At 42.3% G+C, this 20,400-nt stretch overlaps 1 protein-coding gene across 3 annotated transcripts; it reads left to right on the forward strand.

The window, feature by feature from the left end:
* The first annotated feature begins 7,044 nt into the window (after nt 1-7,044).
* Nucleotides 7,045-19,418, forward strand: RBM17 (RNA binding motif protein 17). Of its 3 annotated transcripts, XM_039571329.1 has the most exons (13): nt 7,082-7,104; nt 7,859-7,917; nt 8,316-8,456; nt 9,585-9,701; nt 10,559-10,725; nt 12,602-12,699; nt 13,226-13,282; nt 14,966-15,107; nt 16,068-16,219; nt 16,857-16,930; nt 17,264-17,362; nt 17,674-17,746; nt 17,890-19,418. In XM_039571329.1, exons 3-13 carry the CDS (start codon nt 8,334-8,336, stop codon nt 17,991-17,993), a joined length of 1,206 nt encoding a protein of 401 aa, XP_039427263.1. In that variant the 5' UTR covers nt 7,082-7,104; nt 7,859-7,917; nt 8,316-8,333; the 3' UTR covers nt 17,994-19,418. The 3 variants fall into 3 exon arrangements, with proteins under 3 accessions (XP_039427262.1, XP_039427264.1, XP_039427263.1); XM_039571328.1 differs by lacking the exon at nt 7,859-7,917 and having other exon boundaries at nt 7,045-7,104; XM_039571330.1 differs by lacking the exon at nt 7,859-7,917 and having other exon boundaries at nt 7,045-7,104; nt 12,605-12,699.
* The last annotated feature ends 982 nt before the right edge of the window (nt 19,419-20,400 follow it).

Genomic DNA, 20,400 nt, shown 5'->3' on the forward strand with positions numbered 1-20,400 from the left:
GGGTGGGTTTTTTTAATGTCTTCCTTGTTTTTCAGGAACAGAAGGATGGATAGCGCTCACACCTGGCCATTGCTCATTTATGGTTAAGGTATTGGAATGAGTGTAGAAGGAAAAACAAGGCACATGGTGAACATTGTCAGGCTGAAAAAGATGACAGCTCAGTGTTCAATTTTCATCATTTGCCTTCCATGATACAATGATCTGATCCATAGTAGGATCAGATCATCAAGGACTTTAGGGGACTCTATCTCTGGCTACACCACTTTTTTTTTTTTTAAGAAATGTAAGAGTTGACAGGCTGGGCTACATTACCTGTCGGGGTAGTTCAGTATCAGGTCCTTTTCAATAATCATATAATATTTCTGAAGGAAGAGGCAAGAAATCCTACCTAGACAAATGCAGGATAATCAGCTTTTGTTCCTAATCTTGTTTTAACATATTGTTGTTTTGTAACATATAAAAGTTTTTCTGTCTTGTAAGAGATGTACACTCAGAATAAACACACAACTCTTTGTTTCTTACTCGAGCAACATCTTGTGAATTGTAGAGTTACCAAAACTTCATGGCAAACAATTATTTATTTTCATAAAATTAAAACTATGACCAAAAATAAGTCCTAGGATATAAAGTGGAATATGGAAAATGTCCCAGTAAGTAAGGAAACTGCTGTTCCATGGATTCTGTTCTAGAAATGATTGACCACCTGGCCTCAGTCCATGCTTGCAAACGTATTGGGCATCTCAGTTTTAGAAAGCTAAACCTGGATGAGATTAATTATAATTGTATAAGACAACATCCTTGAGTCCATATATCCAATATACATGGTCCATTGGTGAGATGGAATGTGTAACTTCTAAACAGCTGGAAAATGCTGCTTGGGGCTTAAGGAAGCTCTGAATCCTAAACCAGAGTCATATCACTTAGACCAGATTGGTCAGGGATGAGTGTGTTCCAGTGCTCCTGTCGCTGTTTGCATCACACACCTCTGTGGCAGAGACAATCTTGAAGGGTTGACGTTTAAGTCCTCCAGGACTGCCCTAAACCAGAATTCCTACATTCAACAGATTCTGAACATCTGTCTTAGCTTCAAAAATTCACCTGGAATATCAATGCCACTGGACATACTTCAGGGCCCAGGATGCTGCGCATGACCCACATGGGGAGAAATCCACACAAAAAGACAGAGATGAGACCATGTCCCAGTACAAAATTCTGCATGGAAAATAAGCTGAATTTCTATTTAAAAGCTGGCAATCCCTAATGGAGGAGCAAACTCCTTTTGACATTTTCTCAGTAGTCAGAGCACTGTGAGAGTAAATCCAGAGCAAGCCTGGATGCTAAATCTTCTCCTTCATCTCTCTGGAGAAGTACAGCAAGCAACAAAGCCACAGAAATAATCACTGACTCATCGAACAGTTCAGATTGGAAAGAAAAGGCTGGTTATGAGATCCCACCTGGATTTTTACTCTGTTGGAGCTTGCAAACCTCCAAGGATGGAGACTGTGCAACCTCTGTGGGCAACCTGTTACTGTCCATGAACATCTCAGTGCCCATCAATGTGCTGTTAACATCAAATAGTTCTGTTTATACCCAGAATGTCGTGACAGCCACCATGACAGGATGTCAGAGAATTCTCTTTGAACTTCATGTTCTTGGACTCAGCTGTTTTGTACTGAAAACAGTTGTTCATGAGAACTTGATATGAATCTTGAGCAAGTGGAAGGGTAACCTCACCTATCAGTGAATCATCAGAGCAGAGGCATTTCCAGAGTGATGTTGCTCCGCTCAGTAACAACCCACAGTTCTTAGAATCTAATCTCATATCCAGAATTTTATTTCAGTCCAAAAAGTGTGCCTGTAAATTTGGACAGAGATTTCATTTAGATGTTTGTAAAGCTGATTTTTTCCTTCTCTTCCAAACCCTTCCTCACTGTTTGCCTTGGCTTCCAGTATCTTTCTCAGTTATTAGTTTTAAAACTGGTGACCAATGCAATGGACGTTTAACTCCCCCGTCCCCCTCATTTTCATAAAATCACAGAATATTTTAAGCTGGAAGGGGCACACAGGGATCATTGAGTCCAACTCCCAGCAAAGGTTCTTAACCCAGATCTTTGTAGGTCCCTTTCAACTCACAACCTTCTAGGATTCTAGAAAGACAAACCTCCTGAAATCCCTCCAATTTCTCAGGCAGTAGGATTTTCAGCATGTAAGAAACCTGCATTTTTGGCACAGAGACCCACTGTATGGCTAACACAGGGGAGTTCTGAATAATTTCTTATCCAAATCCTTCCTCTAGCAGAACAGCACAACCCTTTTTTCCCTCAGTGATGGCAGACATCCCATCTGTACTGAGTCTAGTCATGTGTAATATTTTCACTGTTATGTTTTTGACATTTTCTCACTTTTTCAAGCAAGCTTCAGACAGTGGTGGTAAGACAAAATGGTCATTTCCTCATTTAAAGCATGTTATTTTTCCCATGGCTGGCCAAACAAAAACACTTCCTGGGCAGTGTCAAAAGCAAAGGAGTTTTCTTTAGTTGTCATCAAAAAATATCGAAGTATGTGTGTCGGAAACTTCATCTGTGATGAAATGTTTCTGTTCTGAGACATTTCTTACTCATTTTAGTTTTGCAACTCAGCCAAAGTATGAAATGAGGTAAAAATGTGAAGCAAGTAAAAAGTAGGTGAAAAACCCCCACAATTTTCTGGGGGTTTGGGTTATTCTATATATGGCAAAAAGGCACTGTTTCCTTCATGCTTTCACAGTCACATTTTCAGCTGTTCCCTTAGCAGAAGAAAGAATATTTCAAATGCCTTTCTAACCATTTTCAATTCCTTCAGGTTGCTACTCCTCGAAGTTTGGATTTGGTGTTTTTTCTGAGCCAGCAAACCTAAGCCAATCTTCCCAAGCCAGGACAAGTTTTCTTTCCACTGGGACTTTCCTCTTCATATTTCATTTTGCCACGTGGGTAAAGCTGAAGATCGTTGGGAAGACAACAGCAAGCAATTATTTTCTGGGGGAAAAAAGTTAAAGAAAATCAAATCCAGAAAGGTTTGAAGGTGCTGCTAGGGCAACCACAAAAGAGGTAGAAGGGTTGGTTCTCTGCTTGGGATCTCCACCCTTGGCTGTAAACCACCATTTAATGAGATTTAACTACTTTTTGAGCAGGTTGACACTGCTCTGATCAGCCCTAGTGTTTTGCTTTTGTGCCATGTGCTGGTCCCCCACCATTTCCCACCTGTGTGAGTGGGAGCCCCTCTCTTCTGATCCTCAGAGGTTTTCAGAGGTGGCTTCCCACACTCAGGATTGCCACCCCAAATATTCAGGTTAGGTTGCCATGCACTGCCCTCTAATGCCATTTTGGGATATTAGCAACCCTCACCCTCAGAGGAGATCTGTAATGTAATACAAACGATTCACATCCACCAAAAACTGCTATCAATGTTTTACAGAAATGAGACATAAAGGAGACATTTATAGGCTACTCTTTTTTCCCCCCAGCACTGCTTTATTTTACACATTCATAGAGATCACCATCAGGGAGAAAAATGAGAACTCCCTATTTACCTTTTTTGGACCATTTTGGGTGCTTGATGCTTCCAGGGTCCCCTTCAGCTGTCTCTTTTCACCCAACATATCTGATTTCTTTAAGTTTTTGTATTGCACTGCTGGTTCTTGGAGGCGATAAGATGCCCAGGAATGCAGGTGGCCACTCAAAGGTGCATGTGCATGTTGGATTTATGAGGATATTTTCTCATTTTTTAAATTTTTTATGCTTCCCAGCAGCCTGTTTGCTTTCCTGCTTCCTTCAAAGCACTAAGTAGGCATTTCTGGGAAATTATCCACAATGAATGCAGCATCTCTTTCCTTAATGGAAGCAGCTGATTTAGAGCTGCTGCTGTGTGTGTTTTGTTAGTGCTATTTTCTCTTGTGTGCATTGCTTTGCATTCATTAACACTGGGTCCCATCTGCCATCTCATCACCCAGCCAGTGCTATGCCATCCTTCTGCAACTTCTTGCTTCCAGCTTTTGGCTGATTACTCTGAATAAATTGGGATTTGCAGCAGATTTCATCACCTTGGCTGTTCACTTTTTCCAGGTGGCTTGTTGGTAGAATGAGGGGTACTAATCAAGGCTGGTTGCTCTTCTCACAGTGGAAAAATCAGTTTATTCACAGCTTTTTGGACCTCCCTGTAATGAATCCATAACCTCTCCTCTCCTCTCCTCTCCTCTCCTCTCCTCTCCTCTCCTCTCCTCTCCTCTCCTCTCCTCTCCTCTCCTCTCCTCTCCTCTCCTCTCCTCTCCCTTCTCCTCTCCTCTCCTCTCCTCTCCCTCTCCTCTCCTCTCCCTCTCCTCTCCTCTCCCTCTCCTCTCCCTCTCCCTCTCCTCTCCCTCTCCTCTCTCTCCTCCCCTCTCTCCCTCCCCCCCTCCCCTCCCCTCCCCCTTCCCCTCCCCTCCTCCCCCTCCCCTCCCTCCCCTCCCTCCCTCCCTTCCCAGAGTTCAGGAGACCCAGCTGCATCGAACTCACTTCAAAATGATGAGAAAATTGTGAAATTGGGAGAAAAGAGCTGCAAGGTACAGACAGAGCCATTTGAGATAAGAAAGGCAGGTACAGAGGTAGAACTGCTGACACAGCAATCATGAGTGGGATTCAAGAGGAAAAGCACCACCATGGAAAGGTTTGAAATCTGAATGGAAAAAAAAATAAAGATAACTGGAAGATCAGACTTCAGCAACTGTGAGGGTCTGTTGGAGGCATGGAGCTGGCCAATGCTCCCCCACCATTGCAGATGTAGCTGAAAAGGAGATTTCAGCCACAATTACCCACCTTCAAGATGTGTAATGCTGGGGATGACTTCACAAATTTCCCCTCCATTTCCAGTCTGTCTGGGACCTTGGCAGCCGGGTGAGGTTTCTGTATCTGCCTGAAGCCTCCCTGAATTTAATGAGAAGGATTTTTTCGGCTCCTTTGCTCCTAAATGGGTGTGTACAATTGTGGCTATTATTACAAACAGTGATGGATCAGTTTTGATCCATGCCTAATGCATTTTTCAGACTTAACCAAGAGCTGCTTCTCTCCTTGTGAGTTATGTGATTCATGGCTTTAATAGGTACTTATTTACAGGTCTGACGATTTAGCCTTTACCCTCCCTGCTATGACTTGTTCTGAGGAGGAACTGAAATCTCCCCTTGCTATCGTGTTTTCCACCTTTGCAGACTCTAATCTCCTTTTAGTTTCTCCCAGTGACTGTCATGCTGTGATATTGCTCTGTGACATTTCAACTCACAGGGATTTCTCTCAGTACCTTTTGATGCAATTAATTATTTGATTCCTTCCTTTAACATAGGATACCAGTTCTTTTCTCAGTGGGATTCTGACACCGGAAAAGTAGTGCCTGGCTGATTTTTTTGCTTCCATAAGGTTACAAATACATTAATTATATCAATCCTTCCTTTAAAAAATGCAGGCATTGCTAAGGCAAGGAACCGCAGGAAGATACTTGGGAGATCCCCTATAAACAAAGTGAAGATAATTTCTTCTTATATTTAAGAAACTTTCACTGTTACTATGAAAATAGACATATCTGTAAACGTGTTTAGAAAGATTGGGTTAATAGAAAGCAGCATAAGTAGGAGGGGAAGTAGTAGCTTTATTTTATTTATTTTTTCAGCTAACCATGGGGAAATAAACTGCACAGTAGCACAGTCGGAAGCAGTGCTGGAGATAAAGGCTTTCTGATTAATACAGAGATAGTACTTCTAATATTTTGAGGCTGAGGTGCCAGATCTATCTGCTTCAGGGCTGGAGGTTGTGTTTGGCTTTGCAGACAGTCTTGCATGTTTATTTGCTTCATCATGTGGTGCAAGAAGCCATGATTCTTAGAAAACTCAGCTCATCTATTTCACTTGCTTGGTATGAGCTGGAGATATACCAGCCCAGTATAAATACAAAGGAAAATCCATTTTTACCACTGTCAAAAAGAAAATATTAAATAATTAGTGCAAGATAGTGGGCTGGAAAACTGGTATGGTTGGGTAAAATCCAGGCTCAGACAGATACAGAATTTTAAGGTTTGCTTTAGAAAAGAAACCTATTTCTGCAGACCTAACCAGTCCACTTCAAGCCCAAGTGACATAATTCAGTAAGTCCTCCTAATAGCCCAATATTCTGCAATAACAATTAACCAGTGACCTCAGTGGCAGTGATGGCACAGTAAAACGGCAGCAAACATGTTAGAGTATTAGACAGGGATGTTTAATATACACTTGATGAGAAAAAAGTTTTCTTTCTTTCCAACTTCCTCAGTACATGTGCGTTGTCAAACTCAGAATCATATTGTCTCCATTTTTTTCCCCAAAATCACAGGCGCCCTTGGTATGTAACTGGGAACGCTGAATGCCCATGGGCACGGGTTACTCGTTGAATAAGCTACCAGAAATTTCTTAAGGAGTTGGAAACATGGTATAGAAAACAGGGAACACAGTATAGTACAGGGAAAACAGTGTTGGGCATAAATACAGCCCTGCCCTCGGTGTCTGTCACTGTCACCACGGAGATGCGTGCCTGCCCTCCTGCTCTCGGGGCCATGCTGAAAACCCCCCTGAGGTCCCCCCTCAGCCTCCTCCCGCTGCACAACCCAAGTGCCCCTCAGGGCTTCCCCTCCACACCCTTCCCCATCCCCGTGGCCTCCTTCGGACGCTCTCCGTGGCTCAGTGATTCTCTGATTCCATAAAAGCTCAGAGCGCCGATTACACTCGACGTGCGCTGTGCGAGCCCGAAGGAAACGGGGCTTCGTATTCTTCGGACAGGCAGCTTCTTCGCGACTGGGAGGGCAGCTGAGGCGGGGGCAGCATTCCAAACCGCCTGCTCCGCTCCCTCCCGCATCTCCCAGTCTCCGGGAGTCGCTGTGCCGCGCTCCCAGTCCCGTACTGGCGCGTACTGGGGAGGCCCGTGAGGGGTGGGAATGGCGGGGGTGCCGCTCCCCCCCTCCCGCCGCAGGGGGGCGCTGGCGCGGCGGCGGCGCGGGGCGCAGTGCGCAGGCGCGGCCCTTCCCGGCGTCCTCAGCGCCGGCTCATGGCGGCCGGCGGCGGCGCCGGGACGGGTGAGCGGCGGCTGCGGGCCCGGGCCCCGGCCCCGAACGTGTGGGGAGGCGGCTCCGGGCCCCGCGGCGTGTGGGAGGTGCCGGGCGGGGCGGGTGTCCCACGCTCAGCGGCTTCTCGGTGGTGTTTGGGCCTGTGTGGAAGGTGGGGGGGGGGAACGTCAGGGCCTGCTTCGCCCCTTCTATCCCCAGATCGACGGAGGTCGCAGCCCGTCCTTTCTTTTATCGTGGGGACAGCCCCTGTGCCTCGCTCCCTTGTCCCTTCCTCGCGGTGACAGCGCCCTTCCTGCATTCATCCGTACATCCATACATTGTCCGCGGAAGGGCAACGGAGCCGGGGAAGGGTCTGGAGCACAAGTCTGAGGAGGAGTGGCTGGGGGGGCTCAGCCTGGAGAAAAGGAGGCTCAGGGGGGATCTTGTCGTTCTCCACAACTGCCTGGCAGGAGGGGGCAGCCGGCTGGGGGGTCGGGTCTGCTTACAGGTAACAAGCGACAGGACAATAGGAAATGGCATAAAGCTGCGCCCGGGGAGGTTCAGGCTGGCCATTAGGTAGAATTTCTTAATGGAAAGGGTGGTTAAGCATTAGAAGAGGCTGCCCAGGGAGGTGGTGAAGTCCCCGTCCCTGGAGGTATCCAAGGAACCATTGGATGTGGCACTGAGTGCTCTGGTCTGGGTGACAAGGTTGTCTTCAGCCAAAGGTTGGACTCGATTATCTCAGAGGTCTTTTCCAACTTGATTGATTCTATGATTCCCCCAGTGCATCCTGTCTCCCTCTGGACAGCATCACTCCTGCTGCCTAAATCCAACTGCTCTGTGGTAGGTGGGAATTCCTACAGTGCTCTGTCCTCATCCTGTGAATCTGTGCCTTTATAACCCCTGCTGTGTTTCATCCCGAGGCCAGATGTTTAATAATTTTCAAAATCTCCTAGTTCTTTGTTGCAGTAAACTCCATTCTGTTGAGCCCTAATTGTTCATATTCCACTGCGGGAAGAAATTAATTCTTGAACAGTTTTCATTACCTTTCAAACTGTTACTTTTATACAGCTTTGCTCTGGTTATATGTATTTGCCACTAGCCAGAAAAAGGTCAATTTTCTATGCCTTTAGGAAAAGTAAAATAAAATATGGTGTACCTATACATGCAAGCTATTAGCAAATAACCTGGAAATAGGTTTGTTGTGTCATCTGGAGGTTTTTTTTCCTTTTGTCTTTCAGTTTTAAATTGAAGAGAAAATGTCACTTTACGATGACTTGGGGGTTGAGACCAGTGATTCCAAAACAGAAGGCTGGTCCAAGAATTTCAAACTGCTGCAGTCTCAGTTGCAGGTGAAGAAAGCAGCTCTCACACAAGCAAAGGTACAGTCCCTTTGTGGTTTTGCTTTCTGTTTTTCAGACTTCTTTTGTGTTCAGTGCATTGTGTTTGTGACCTCAGAATACCAGTTTGGGGTAATTTGCTGGGATTTGTCTATGAGTTTGTAGCAAAGAACCTGGCAAAGTGGAGGGGGGGAAAGGGAAGATGCATTTTTCTTGATGTGTCTTAGAGGGAGTGTTGCAAAATTAAAATTGAAGGAAGCACTGATGTATGTGCTGCAAACTTCAGAGCTTTTAACAAGCAGAGCCAAAAGCTGATTTTCAAGTTTAGCTTTAAAGATAATGAAATTCAGCTCTTTAGGGTTTTTTTTTTAATGTAAGTAGGGGTCACACTGTGACTGATTATTTACACGTTTGCATCATTTTGTGGTTGTTATTTAAAAGGCTCTTGGTGCTAACCTGCAAATCATTATGTATTAGAAATTTTTACAGCAAGTGTTCTCAGAGTAGATGAAAGGGAGGAGTACAAGCTAATTCTTTTTAGACTGTGACAGAGCTATTTTATCTTTTTATTGCTGCTGCTTTTTTTGTCACCCTTTTTCTTTGAGCAGTGTTGATATTTTGGTTCCGGCAGGACAGGAGTGCTCTGTGGGGTGTGTAGGTTCTGTAGAGAGATTAATTAAAAAAGAAGCAGTAGCACTGATGCCAAATACTTAAGTAGGCACAGCATTTTTTTCCCCTGGAATTACTCCTGATTTGTGCTGCTGAAATTGGGGGCTGGATTTAGTTGATCCTTGGAACAAACTGCATGGACGAAACTTACTGATTGCTATATTAGTTATATTCTTTGTCCGTGTAACTGATGTGCAGTGTATCCATAGCCTAACAGAAGAATAGGATAGGATTAGAAAACTGAAGTTCAGAATAGATTAAAATATTTTATCTGATGATAAATGGGAAGAACAGTAGATCTTTGGGATAAGTCTGAACTTCTTAAAAACTAACTCAGTTCAAACTCACCTGAAGAGGTTGTATGGATTTCTAATGGGTGTTCCTGGTCCCAGTGAAAACCAAGGACCATTCACCTACCCCTGCATGAGTAATCAAGCAAGCTCATTTTTAGAAAACTGTATTATCTTTTTTAGACATTGTGTGTTTTGGTGATTTTTGCAGAGTCAGAGAACAAAACAAACTACGGTCCTTGCTCCAGTGATTGACCTGAAACGAGGCAGCTCCTCCGATGAGAGACAGATAGTGGACACACCCCCTCATGTAGCAGCTGGGCTAAAGGTAAGACCAGGGGGGCTAAAAGTCCAGCTGTTAACAAATGTTTTGGAAATTAAATGTTTCCTAGTGGTCAAAAAAGTGATTGTTTTCTGAGAATGTTTTCCTCTGCTTAGAGTTTTTAAGTAACATTTCAACTTTATACAGACTTCCATGTGGTACAGCATGGAATTACCATGGTTAATGTGCAGTTATAAAACAGTATTCTTAGAATCCCAGACAGCTTCAAACTACCTAGCAAGATAGCAATTTGGGCAGCTAAGTAATGACTATAACTGTGATTGCACCAGTGTTGGAACTGGACCTGTATAACAATCAACTGAAAAATAAATGAAAGCCACCTAACCTTTTAAATTAATTTCTCATGGTAAGGAATCAAGAGAAAGTTTGTCCCTGCAGCTTTTTCGAAGAAAAAGTTCTGAAATGGTTCTTTCAGATTAGAGAAGAACAGTCTGTGTGCCACTGTTGGTACTGTATTAATAGCAGCTGATAAAAAGCCTGATGAGATTGTGTGGGAGGACCCTGGCAGATGGTTGCAGCAGCAAGATGCCATAAAGCTTATAATAATGCATTAATGGGGTTTGAAAATTCTTGTCCGTGCTGATTTGCTGCTGCTTTGCATTTGACAAGGGGAGGGGGTGGTTCTTTCTTCATGGGAAAATTTGAGATAATGAGAGACTGGGTGAAATGCTAGTTTTAAGTAAAGCCAAGTTTTCTTGTAGTACCAGTGGGATTAGGATATTACCTGACATTACAGAAGTCAGGAATCAGAAGTGTTACATTTTTGCTTTCCAACTGAGTGTTGTTTTCAGCTCTCAGCTGAAAAAACTCCTTTTTCTTTTTTTTTTTTTTCCCCCCCCCAGGATCCTGTCCCCAGTGGTTTTTCTGCAGGAGATGTGTTGATTCCCCTGGCAGATGAGTATGATCCCATGTTCCCAAATGACTACGAAAAAGTGGTGAAACGTCAGAGAGAGGAACGACAGCGGCAGCGGGAGCTGGAGAGACAAAAGGAGATTGAAGAGAGAGAAAAGTAAGGCTTTTGTTTAAACTCCTGACATATTGACTCTTATGTAAAGAATAGACATGTCAATTTGTTTCATTTTATCTCTCTACTTTCAGGGAAATTCGTAGAGGTTTTGTGAATACTGCGTGCTTGTAGAAACAAGTGCAGTGTTTTAATTAATATGTTTTAATGCCCCTGGTAAAAATCACCTAACAGTGCAAAACCAATAAGAACTATCAGTTTTGCAGCCTCTTTGGCTGAAAGACCTTTGTCAAAATTATTCTGAATTTACTTTGTTTCAATAATAGCAGCAATATTTAGGTACTTCATGCATCATTATCAGACTTCCACCTTGCAGGTGTTTTAGAGTATTTGTTGTCAGTGCCACCTGACTACAGAAAAACCTTTTCAACACTCAGTGATGAACCATCCTTTTTGCTTCTAAAAACTACAAACTGATCCATGAATGCATTCAGTTTTACATGTGGCTAGCAGAGCCTTTGAGAGGCATAGTTGCATTTCCTTTTTTAATACTCTGCAGTCAGTAAGTTAATAAGTTAATTACGTGTTTAATACTCTGTTGTCTTTGGAGAAAAGAAAATACTACTTTATTTTTAATGCCCTTTCCCTGAAATAAGAAATCTCTGTAATCACATTAAGGAAGTTGAATGCAGACTCAGTATCTGATTGTTGTAAGTGGTAAAAGGTCTGCCAGCCAGTCAGAAGATGACATTCACTCGTTTTAAGTGAAGTGAATAAGTTGTCTTCATCGCAGTATGAATCATCTGAAGTCTGGAATTACAGTTCTTCTGCCCTGTTTAGATTGTGGAAATTAATATTTCTAGTCATTGGGACTTTTCTCTTGGATATATCTTTGTTGTTTCGCTGGAGAAGGAATGCCTAAGGCTCTGTCCTACTGGCATGCAAGACCTCAGGAATCTGGGATGTCATTCCTACAGTTTCAGCATTGATTGCTCTTTAGTCATATTTGTACTTGTGTGTGGGCCAAGAGTCTTTATACATATAAACATTAGAGAAAAGAAGTGAAAAACAAATAGTACATTCTGATTTCAAACTGGGGGAAATAATCTCAGCCAAACCTGCATCAGATGTGTGCTTTGGGATATCAGGCTGTACATTTGTTTTGATTTCAGAGTGTAGAGATTCAGAAGTTCTGTGTGGTTCCACAGTAGAGCTGTTTTTAGCATCCTGTAGCACAGTTTTGGTGGCTGTGCTAGGAATGAGATCTGATTTATGCACTTTGTTCTCTTAACTTTTGAGGAAAAGTGCTTTTCCTTTTTGTTGTAAAGTATTAAAATGAGTAATTTCCTGATCACATTAGATAACAGCTGAAGTGCAAACAAATCTTGAAGCATTCCTTACTTCACGTTAAAAGTTATGCCTGAATCCTATTTTAATTAAACTTCTCAAAAATCTGATGTTTAAGCATGAGGATTTTTTTTAATTGAGTAAATCATATTACTCTGTATTGCCTGTGATGGGAAATGTAAAAGGGATTCTGTGCAAAGCAGGGTGATCAATTAATGTCTGTGACCCTGCTCTCTGCTCCATCCAACACCTGTTCCACTGCAGTCATTCAGTCACTCTGGCCTCTTTGGACAAGATTTATTCGGGTGCTTCCTCCTTTCCATACATTCTTCTTGGCTGACTTGCAAGTGGAAAATGATCTTGGTTTAGATTCATCTTCTGTTTTACCAAAAATGCCCCATGAGGATAAAAACAAAAAAACAAACGGTGAAGGTGTTTACTTGCACTTTCATGGGAAATGTGTTAAATGTCAGTTGGATGGAGCAGAATAATTCACCTTGCACAGGTGGGATCACAAATAAAAGCAAAGAGTTGATTTCCATGGTTTCTCATCCTAACTTGCTGTGTCTCCTAGAAGGCGTAAAGACAGACACGAAGCCAGTGGGTTTTCAAGAAGACCAGATCCAGATTCTGATGAAGATGAAGATTATGAAAGGGAGAGACGGAAAAGAAGTAAGGGAACTGCTTATGGTTTTGGTGTGGAAAGAGGAGAAAAAGAGGGAGGGGGATTCACAGTCCTGTTTCATGGATTCTGTATTTCTCTGTCCTCACATGAGTACACTGTTAATTCTGAGCCTTTAGAATTAGTCTGGCATTTTATTACAACATCATATAATCCAGAAGACCGCTATTTTTCCATGGAGATAGATGGCAACCAAGTTATTTGTGAAAATACCTCTATTTGCCTTAGTTTGTAGATACTTGTTGTAAGTTTCTGCATGGTGCAGGTTCCAAAGAAGGGGTGAGGCATGACATAAAATCAGGCTGTGAGAATCACTGTCAAGTTTTCACTATTGCAGGCTTTCATTCCTGCATTTGTTACTTCAGTCCCCTTAGAGCTTGTCAGGTGATGTGATCAGAAATACATCATTGCATAAGCAAAATTAAGCTTTACTCTCTTTCAGCAACAAAGTTACAGTAAATAAATCAGGTTTGTTGTGATATCCTCCAAATGTGTTGTGTTCCATTTTGCTCATAGGTATGGGAGGAGCTGCCATTGCACCACCCACTTCTCTCGTTGAGAAGGACAAAGAACGTGAGTGCTCCAAAAACCACTTCTCTAAACCCAGCAGTGTTAATTTCTCACTCAACTTCCTGTTTGGTTAAGTCCTCCTGCTTTTCCCGTTGGAGTTTTTTGTAGCAGCAGTACATGAACAAGTTCTTTGTTGTTGTGGGGAGGCTGTGGGGGACCTGTGATGCTGCTTTGCTTCACATCTCTGTTCTGAAGGATTCTTTCTGTATTGCTGGACAAGTGGTTTGGCAAACTGGGCTCTTACCACCATGTGCAGCTACTCACTTCTGATGTGAAAGAATAAATGTCACAGGCAGGTTTCTCTGGATAGACTAGAAACCTCCACAGTGTGGAGGGGGAATTTTTCCATTGCTCTTTCCTTTAGGAGGTACTTAGTGAATGTCTTTTCTGAAGGAGTTATGCACTACAGGCAGAATTTTATGTGTTTTTCAGGGGTACAGTTTAGCTGAAGAGATTTGTGTGCAGTGGTGGTGTGAGGATCTTAGTTGTCCACGAGATGGCATCATCTTGCTTCCCTTTTTTTTTCCGTGCCTACCTGTTTTAAATTTTAAAATTGGAATAATTAGCTGTATATTGTCTACTTAAAAAATAGTAAGAAGATTCTTATGCACACAAACGTTCCTTTGGGAGTCCTCATTGTATTTATGAGAATATTGAAAAATAAAAAAACCCCCACAGCTTAAGTGAATGAAACAGCAGTGAAAGCGTGTGATGTAAGTAAACATTCAAAACAGAAAGACATTGTTTTGAGTAAATAATTAAGAGCAATTGAGTGGTGTCAAGGAAAAGTAAATATAGGCTGGAAATAGTAGAAATATCCTTATGGGGAGAGCTTTTAAAATGTGACATAGTCATATTTTAAAGAAACCTTTATGTGGCTTCTTACTTGATGCTCAAATCCAGGCTGTAAGAAAACAAGAAAATATTGGTCCCATAGTCCAGTCCATTTGCTGTTTAAATAGGGATTGGTTTTCCTCATATGACATCCCCAGACTTCACATCTGACCTTTTATTTGATAAGATACAAAAGCTAGTGTAGAAGAAAATACTCTGAAATTAAGTCAGTCTCATCAAAGTCCATAAGTCTTTTCAAAAGTGATTTACTTATTTTTTTTAGGGTTTCTATAGGTTTGGTTTTTTTTTTTTAATTTTGCCATTTGACTTGTCAGTGAAAGGTGGTTTAATAATCCATCCAGTATAATTGAGATATCCAGATCCATCTCCATCCCCAGGAAGAGCTGCAGTTCAGAAATTCCCAGTGAGATGAGTTGCATTCATTTTTTTTTAATAGACTGGTTTCTCTTCTCTGCAAATGTGCAGTGTATTTTTCTTACAGTCCTTGGGCCTTGAGTTCTGTGCATTGATCCTTTTTTTGTCATAATTCTGTTCCTGATGAATGGGAGTTTGTCCTCTGGATAATCTCATTGTAGTGCAGGTGGCCTCTTAATGTTTATTTTATCCATTTAGTAAGAGGTTAAGAAGTGCATTATAGAGCTGTGGGAATCTATATCCAATGAGGAAAATCCAGAATAACTCAGATCTTGTTTCTGAGAGAGAGAAGTGAGGGGATGTTAAAACAGCACATGCAAAGGAAACATACTTCTGATTTAGATTTATATGGAAGACTTTTTTCATAGTTTGTTAAAATTTTATTGAAAAAAACCCAAGTGTGTTTGTTTTCTGCAGCTGTAGCATCATTCCCATATGAGGAGGAGTCGAGACCTCGGGCACCTTCTTCCAAAGCAGCAATTCCTCCTCCAGTGTATGATGAGCCAGAGAGACCTCGTTCCCCCACAGGACCCAGCAACTCCTTCCTCGCCAACATGGGGTAAATGAGCGACCTCTGCACATTTTGTGGGAAAAGGCATTGGAAGGTGGTGGAAACCAAAAGCTGAAACAGTTTGTCAGGAGAGAAGAGCACAACCCATTGCATGTATGTGGTTAGTCTGAGTTCAGAGAGTCCAAACTGGCAGGATACAGAAAAAATGTGTATCCTGGAAAAATCCAGGATTGACTGGATTGAGGGAAACACATCTGAGGTGGTTGCATTCAAGGCTGTGTTTTTAAGCCAGACTCCAGTATAGTGTTTATGGCCTGTATTTGGCCAAGCCAAACAATGCAGTATACTTGAAAACACAGGTGGCGCATTGGTTCTTCTAGGTTTCTTTTCCAGCTTTGTCTTAAATTTGCTGCATACCAGCAAACTGATATTTCAAATCATTTCAGCTCTGCTTTGTTCAAAAATTCAGGAGTGTATTTGCATGAATGTAGCAGCTGTGGCTGCAAATCTGCCCATTTACTGTCCTGCCTTGTATGTGATGCTTGTGTTACTACTGTGGAAACAAAGTGAAGATGAGTCTATAGCTAAAAACAGCTCAGAGACCTAATTTTTGGATTTCGTGGGGGTTTTTTAATTGTCCAGAAAAAGATAATCAAACTTGGTACTGTTGGACCAGCTTGTGCATTGTTGCCACCTCTAGTTAGCAGTACCATGGAACCTTCACTTCATTGAAGAAAGGGCTAAAAATCTGACCTAACCTGCCTCACTTTGACCACACAATTGGCTGTTTATTCTGTCCCTTAGTGTTTTAACCTTTCAGCATTACATAGCCATACTTTTTAGCCTTTTGCTTAGAAAAAAATCACGTAACTTGTAGTAGCTCTTGTGCTTTTTGCCCCTGCATAAGGAGATTTTAGGAGGTAGAATATTTGAGCGCTCAGCAGAAATGCAGTGTTAATGTTTTCTGGAAGAAACCTTTACTAACTGATGTTTTTTCTCTCTTTGCAGGGGGACAGTAGCTCACAAAATCATGCAGAAGTATGGTTTCAGAGAGGGCCAGGGGCTGGGCAAACATGAACAGGGGCTCAGCACAGCACTGTCAGTAGAGAAAACGAGCAAGAGGGGTGGCAAGATCATTGTTGGTGAATCTACAGAGAAAGGTAACTGTGTTCTACACCAAGTCTGTGAGAAATGAAGCTCCTGGGTTTTTGTTTACCATCTGTCCTTGTTGAAAACATTGGAGTTGGAAAAATGACTTCTATTTGTTCTTGTGGAAATTTATCTTTTTGCAAAGTGATCCCATATGCTTTTTTTTTTAGCTCATCCTCCCCTTCCTCCATCAGCTGTCCTCCTTTAGTGTCAGGAAGCATCTTCACTTCCAGGGCTGATCCTGCTCTGCCCCAATGGCTTCCTCCCTCTCACGTCCTATAGACATTGCTCTCATTTCCCTGCTCTTGTCTGATCTAGAGACTACATCCAGGCTTCTGAGTACAAGTGATGGAAGTCAGAAGACTTTTAGTCTTCTAGTTCTTATGAATTATTCTGAACTTATGAATTATTCTCCTCAAAGAAATAGTACATTGTCAATGTTCTTGCTTAATTCACATCATTGGAATTGATTTTTCTGCTTACTGTCATTCTCAGTAGCTACAAGTTGTGAATAACTGTTCCTCACCAATATGAAATGACATTTTGTGGCTTTTATTCCATTGTTTGATCAATAAGATTCTGATAAAAGTCCCTAATTGAGCTTTAATCATAAATTATTCCCTGATTTGCTGTTCTGTCTTCAAACAGAAACAGGAAAGAAGGCGGATTCCAACCCCTTGACTGAGATACTGAAATGCCCAACTAAAGTGGTCTTACTGAGGGTGAGTTGGGAGTAAGGGAACATGTCTTGGTGTTGGAATGTTTAAACCTCTGTTCCTGATACAAGACTCTACACAGTTCAAATGGTTCTGGCCTGCACCCATGTGGTGTTTTGTGTTCTGGGGAAGTGATGTGACTTCCTGGGGTACAAGCTGTGACTTTAAATCAGCACTGCTTTAAATTGTACAGTTCTCTTGTCCTAGGGACAGGGAACTGTTTCCTTCTGTAGCTCTTAAAGTATTGGTAGTCACAGTTCACAGAGCATCTGTGATTCGTGTACACAGTCACCTACACAGACTCCATCCAGTGAGCTGGGTTTATTCTTTGACTTTCAGAACATGGTTGGTGCTGGGGAGGTGGATGAAGACCTTGAAGTCGAAACTAAGGAGGAATGTGAGAAATATGGCAAGGTTGGGAAATGCGTCATCTTTGAGGTAAGAAATAATCTGTCTCTCTTTTTGGCTGCTCTGAAAGTAAACTGGGCACTTGTCCCTCATGACTGGTGTGTTACTGCCTAAAGCTGCATACATAGAAGATCTCTCAGGGTCCTTTACTGTGTTGGGATTCTGGATTTTCTGTAAGATACAAATTTCTAATAATAGGAACTGGGCAAAAATCTCTGAGCATTGTGCTTTTGGAATCTTTTTATTTCGTTCTTTTCATTGCCTTTGTGAAGATCAATGTAAAACAGTATTTTTGCTACTGTTCTAATTACTTGTGGCTTAGGGTTTTTGATTTGTTTCAGATCCCTGGTGCCCCTGATGATGAAGCTGTAAGAATATTTCTAGAGTTTGAACGGGTTGAATCTGCCATCAAAGGTAGGATCCTAAATTGTGTCCTGTGAACCTCAGAGTTAACTTCTGTAGAGAGATTAAACAGTGTCAGTGGTCAGGCTGTTGAGTTAGAGATGTTTATTTTATTGAATTACTGCTTGCTGATCTGATCTTCGTTTCAATTCCAGCTGTTGTGGATCTAAATGGAAGATATTTTGGAGGCAGAGTGGTGAAGGCTTGTTTCTACAACCTGGACAAGTTCAGAGTGCTGGATCTGGCGGAACAAGTTTGATTTTAGAAATCTAGCTCAAGGTGTCATTGTTTTGGCAATCACGTTTTCAGCAGTAGGCTGGGAATAAAGAAGAGAAAAGTAGCTTTCCTAGCAAACTGGAAACAGGCCTCATTGAATGGATTTTACACATTCGTTGTGACTTACGTTTTTTTGTAATATAAAGCCCTTTGAAAGTAAGATTCACATCTGTGTGGTTTTGAATTGCACATTTCTGCTTACTGCTCTGGGGATCCTGGTTTTTTTGAGCTTTCAGATGACTTTGTCAAAAACCCACTGCTGAGGAGATGCTTTGTCTGTATTCCTGCTTTCTTTGTTCTGGTGCTTCATCATGGAGTCCCTGTGCTGGATCCACGATAAGTGTGAAGCTTTGGACAAGGACTGTGTGCTATGATCTTCTCTTCCCTGATGGTCTCCCTTAGAGTTAGAGCCTTGCTCTCCTGAGTCCTCATCTCTGCACACCAGTGATTTGGGTAATTGGACAGTTGCAGCTGGTTTGTTCTCCTGACTCCAGGACAATGCCTTCTGTGCCAGAATGGAGACTAAAATAATAAGGATTGAGTCTGTCTTCAGATCAAAAGAAAATCCATGTCTAATCCAGGGAAATAGAAAGAGAAAGGAGTTTAATGGGCTCTTAGCAGGAGCTCTGTGCTGTCAGGCAGTCTGTGCTGGGAATATCCAGGGATAACTGAATACAGATTATTAGGCAGGGAGATGGGAAACTCCTTCATGTATCTGGCCAGCTGTCACAATCTCACTTCCTCTAATTCACACATGGGCAACTAACTTTGTTTAATCATTTCAAACCTGGCATTTGCTCTTTCTGTGTATATTTCTATATCTGAGGTCAAATACCATCAGGGTTATGCTTTTTTTTCCTTTTGGGAAGGAGTGCCTGTGGAAGTTTTCAAAGTAGGTGGCCATGGAGGGAAGTTCTTCTATGAAAATCTGAAGAGTTGACAAACTAAACTACTAAACACTACTACTCTTACTTTTAACTTGATGTAAAATAGTACACAGCTCTCTGCTCCTGGTTTTATGTTTGCTTTTCGTTTGGGAACCGTATGTGACAAAGAGGTGGCAGGGGGTGACTCTGCAATGGTGGCAGTTGTCTCTGTGCCCCATTACACCTAGAATTGTGCAGATACTGAAATGCCTGGGAGCCCTGAGAGCATTTTAGCTGTTTGAAAGCTGATGCTGGATGTCTTCTTCCTGTTACACACAAGGACTGGGGGGAGGGGGGATAGACCTGTAGTTCAACGCTGTGAATATCTCCAGTTATTGCCCTTTTGTTGAGTTTTGGCCACAGATTTCTATGACAAAACCCTTGGGTCTTGTGTTTTGCTTATTTTGTCCACTTGTGTTCCGCCAACCTCTGTACAAACATTTGCTTGTAAAACGGAATTTTTAAAAAAACCTGGTATTTTACCTGCTGTGTGTTGGCTTCCTTACTCTGCTCTTGTGTTGTGCAAGGCCCTCCCTCAGAGCTGGCCACTTCTGCACCATGAGTTGGCTCTTTCTCTAATGCACCCTCACTGCAGCAGAGCTGAGGAACAGGCCTGACTCCAAAACCACAGGACTTGGGGCAAAAACAGAATCTAGATTCTGTTCCTGCCTCTGCTCTTCGTTTTCTCTTTGACTTCGAGCAACACTTCAAGGCCTTTGGTGCCGTGTAGTAAAACAGAGATGAGCCTGGTATGAATTAGCATAGGCTTGCTTGTAATACTCAAATAATTTGAGTGGCTGCTGTAGAAAGTTTAACCACTGGTAACAGATTTAGTGTGATCTGAGCTTGAAATATGACTTACCTTAAAGCAATGTGATTTATTTATGGCTCTTATTTCAGCAAATACCTCTTGAGTGACTAGGCTGTAAACATTTCCTGAAGTACACAGACTGGTTTTTGTGCCTTTAAGCAGCTGTTTTGCTTTTTAGCACCAGCTTCTGAACTTCCAGTCTGATAACTTGAAGGTTTTCCATTTGCTGAGAATGGCTTTATTGGCAACTTTTGAACGATTTCGTTCTGAGAATCCTTATTGTGGTTGAAGACAGGGGTAAAGTTTATCCATGAAAATGTAGGGGAGATAGTTTATTCGTTTCGTATTTTGTGTAGGAGATTGATGCTATAAATGAGGTGTTTTTATGTACCAAGGGGACTCTAAAGAAAGCACACCTGAAGTGGAGGAGACCTACATCCCCTGAGTTCCATCTCTGGTGGGTGCTGTACAAACACATGACAGTGGAGCCAGGTGTGTAAGCAGGTGGCCACAGCTGATGCAAGCGAACACCTGCCCAGGTGTGGAAACCTGCAGAGCTTCGGACACTCACTGGGCTCTGAGGTGGTCAGACCTCGTTTGTCTCCTTAGCAGGAAGCATTTTTTTGCAAATGCATCTTCTCCCTGTTCTTCAA

Source organism: Corvus cornix, chromosome 1A, assembly GCF_000738735.6.
Source record: "Corvus cornix cornix isolate S_Up_H32 chromosome 1A, ASM73873v5, whole genome shotgun sequence".
In the NCBI taxonomy this organism is placed as follows: Eukaryota; Metazoa; Chordata; class Aves; order Passeriformes; family Corvidae; genus Corvus; species Corvus cornix.

Excerpts from the sequence above, each read along its gene's own strand:
- RBM17 (XM_039571328.1), top strand. The coding sequence starts at position 8,334 with ATGTCACTTTACGATGACTTGGGGGTTGAGACCAGTGATTCCAAAACA. Across the intron at positions 8,457-9,584 it reads CAGCTCTCACACAAGCAAAG|AGTCAGAGAACAAAACAAAC; the intron begins GTACAGTCCCTT and ends TGATTTTTGCAG. Across the intron at positions 12,700-13,225 it reads AAGGGAGAGACGGAAAAGAA|GTATGGGAGGAGCTGCCATT; the intron begins GTAAGGGAACTG and ends TTTTGCTCATAG.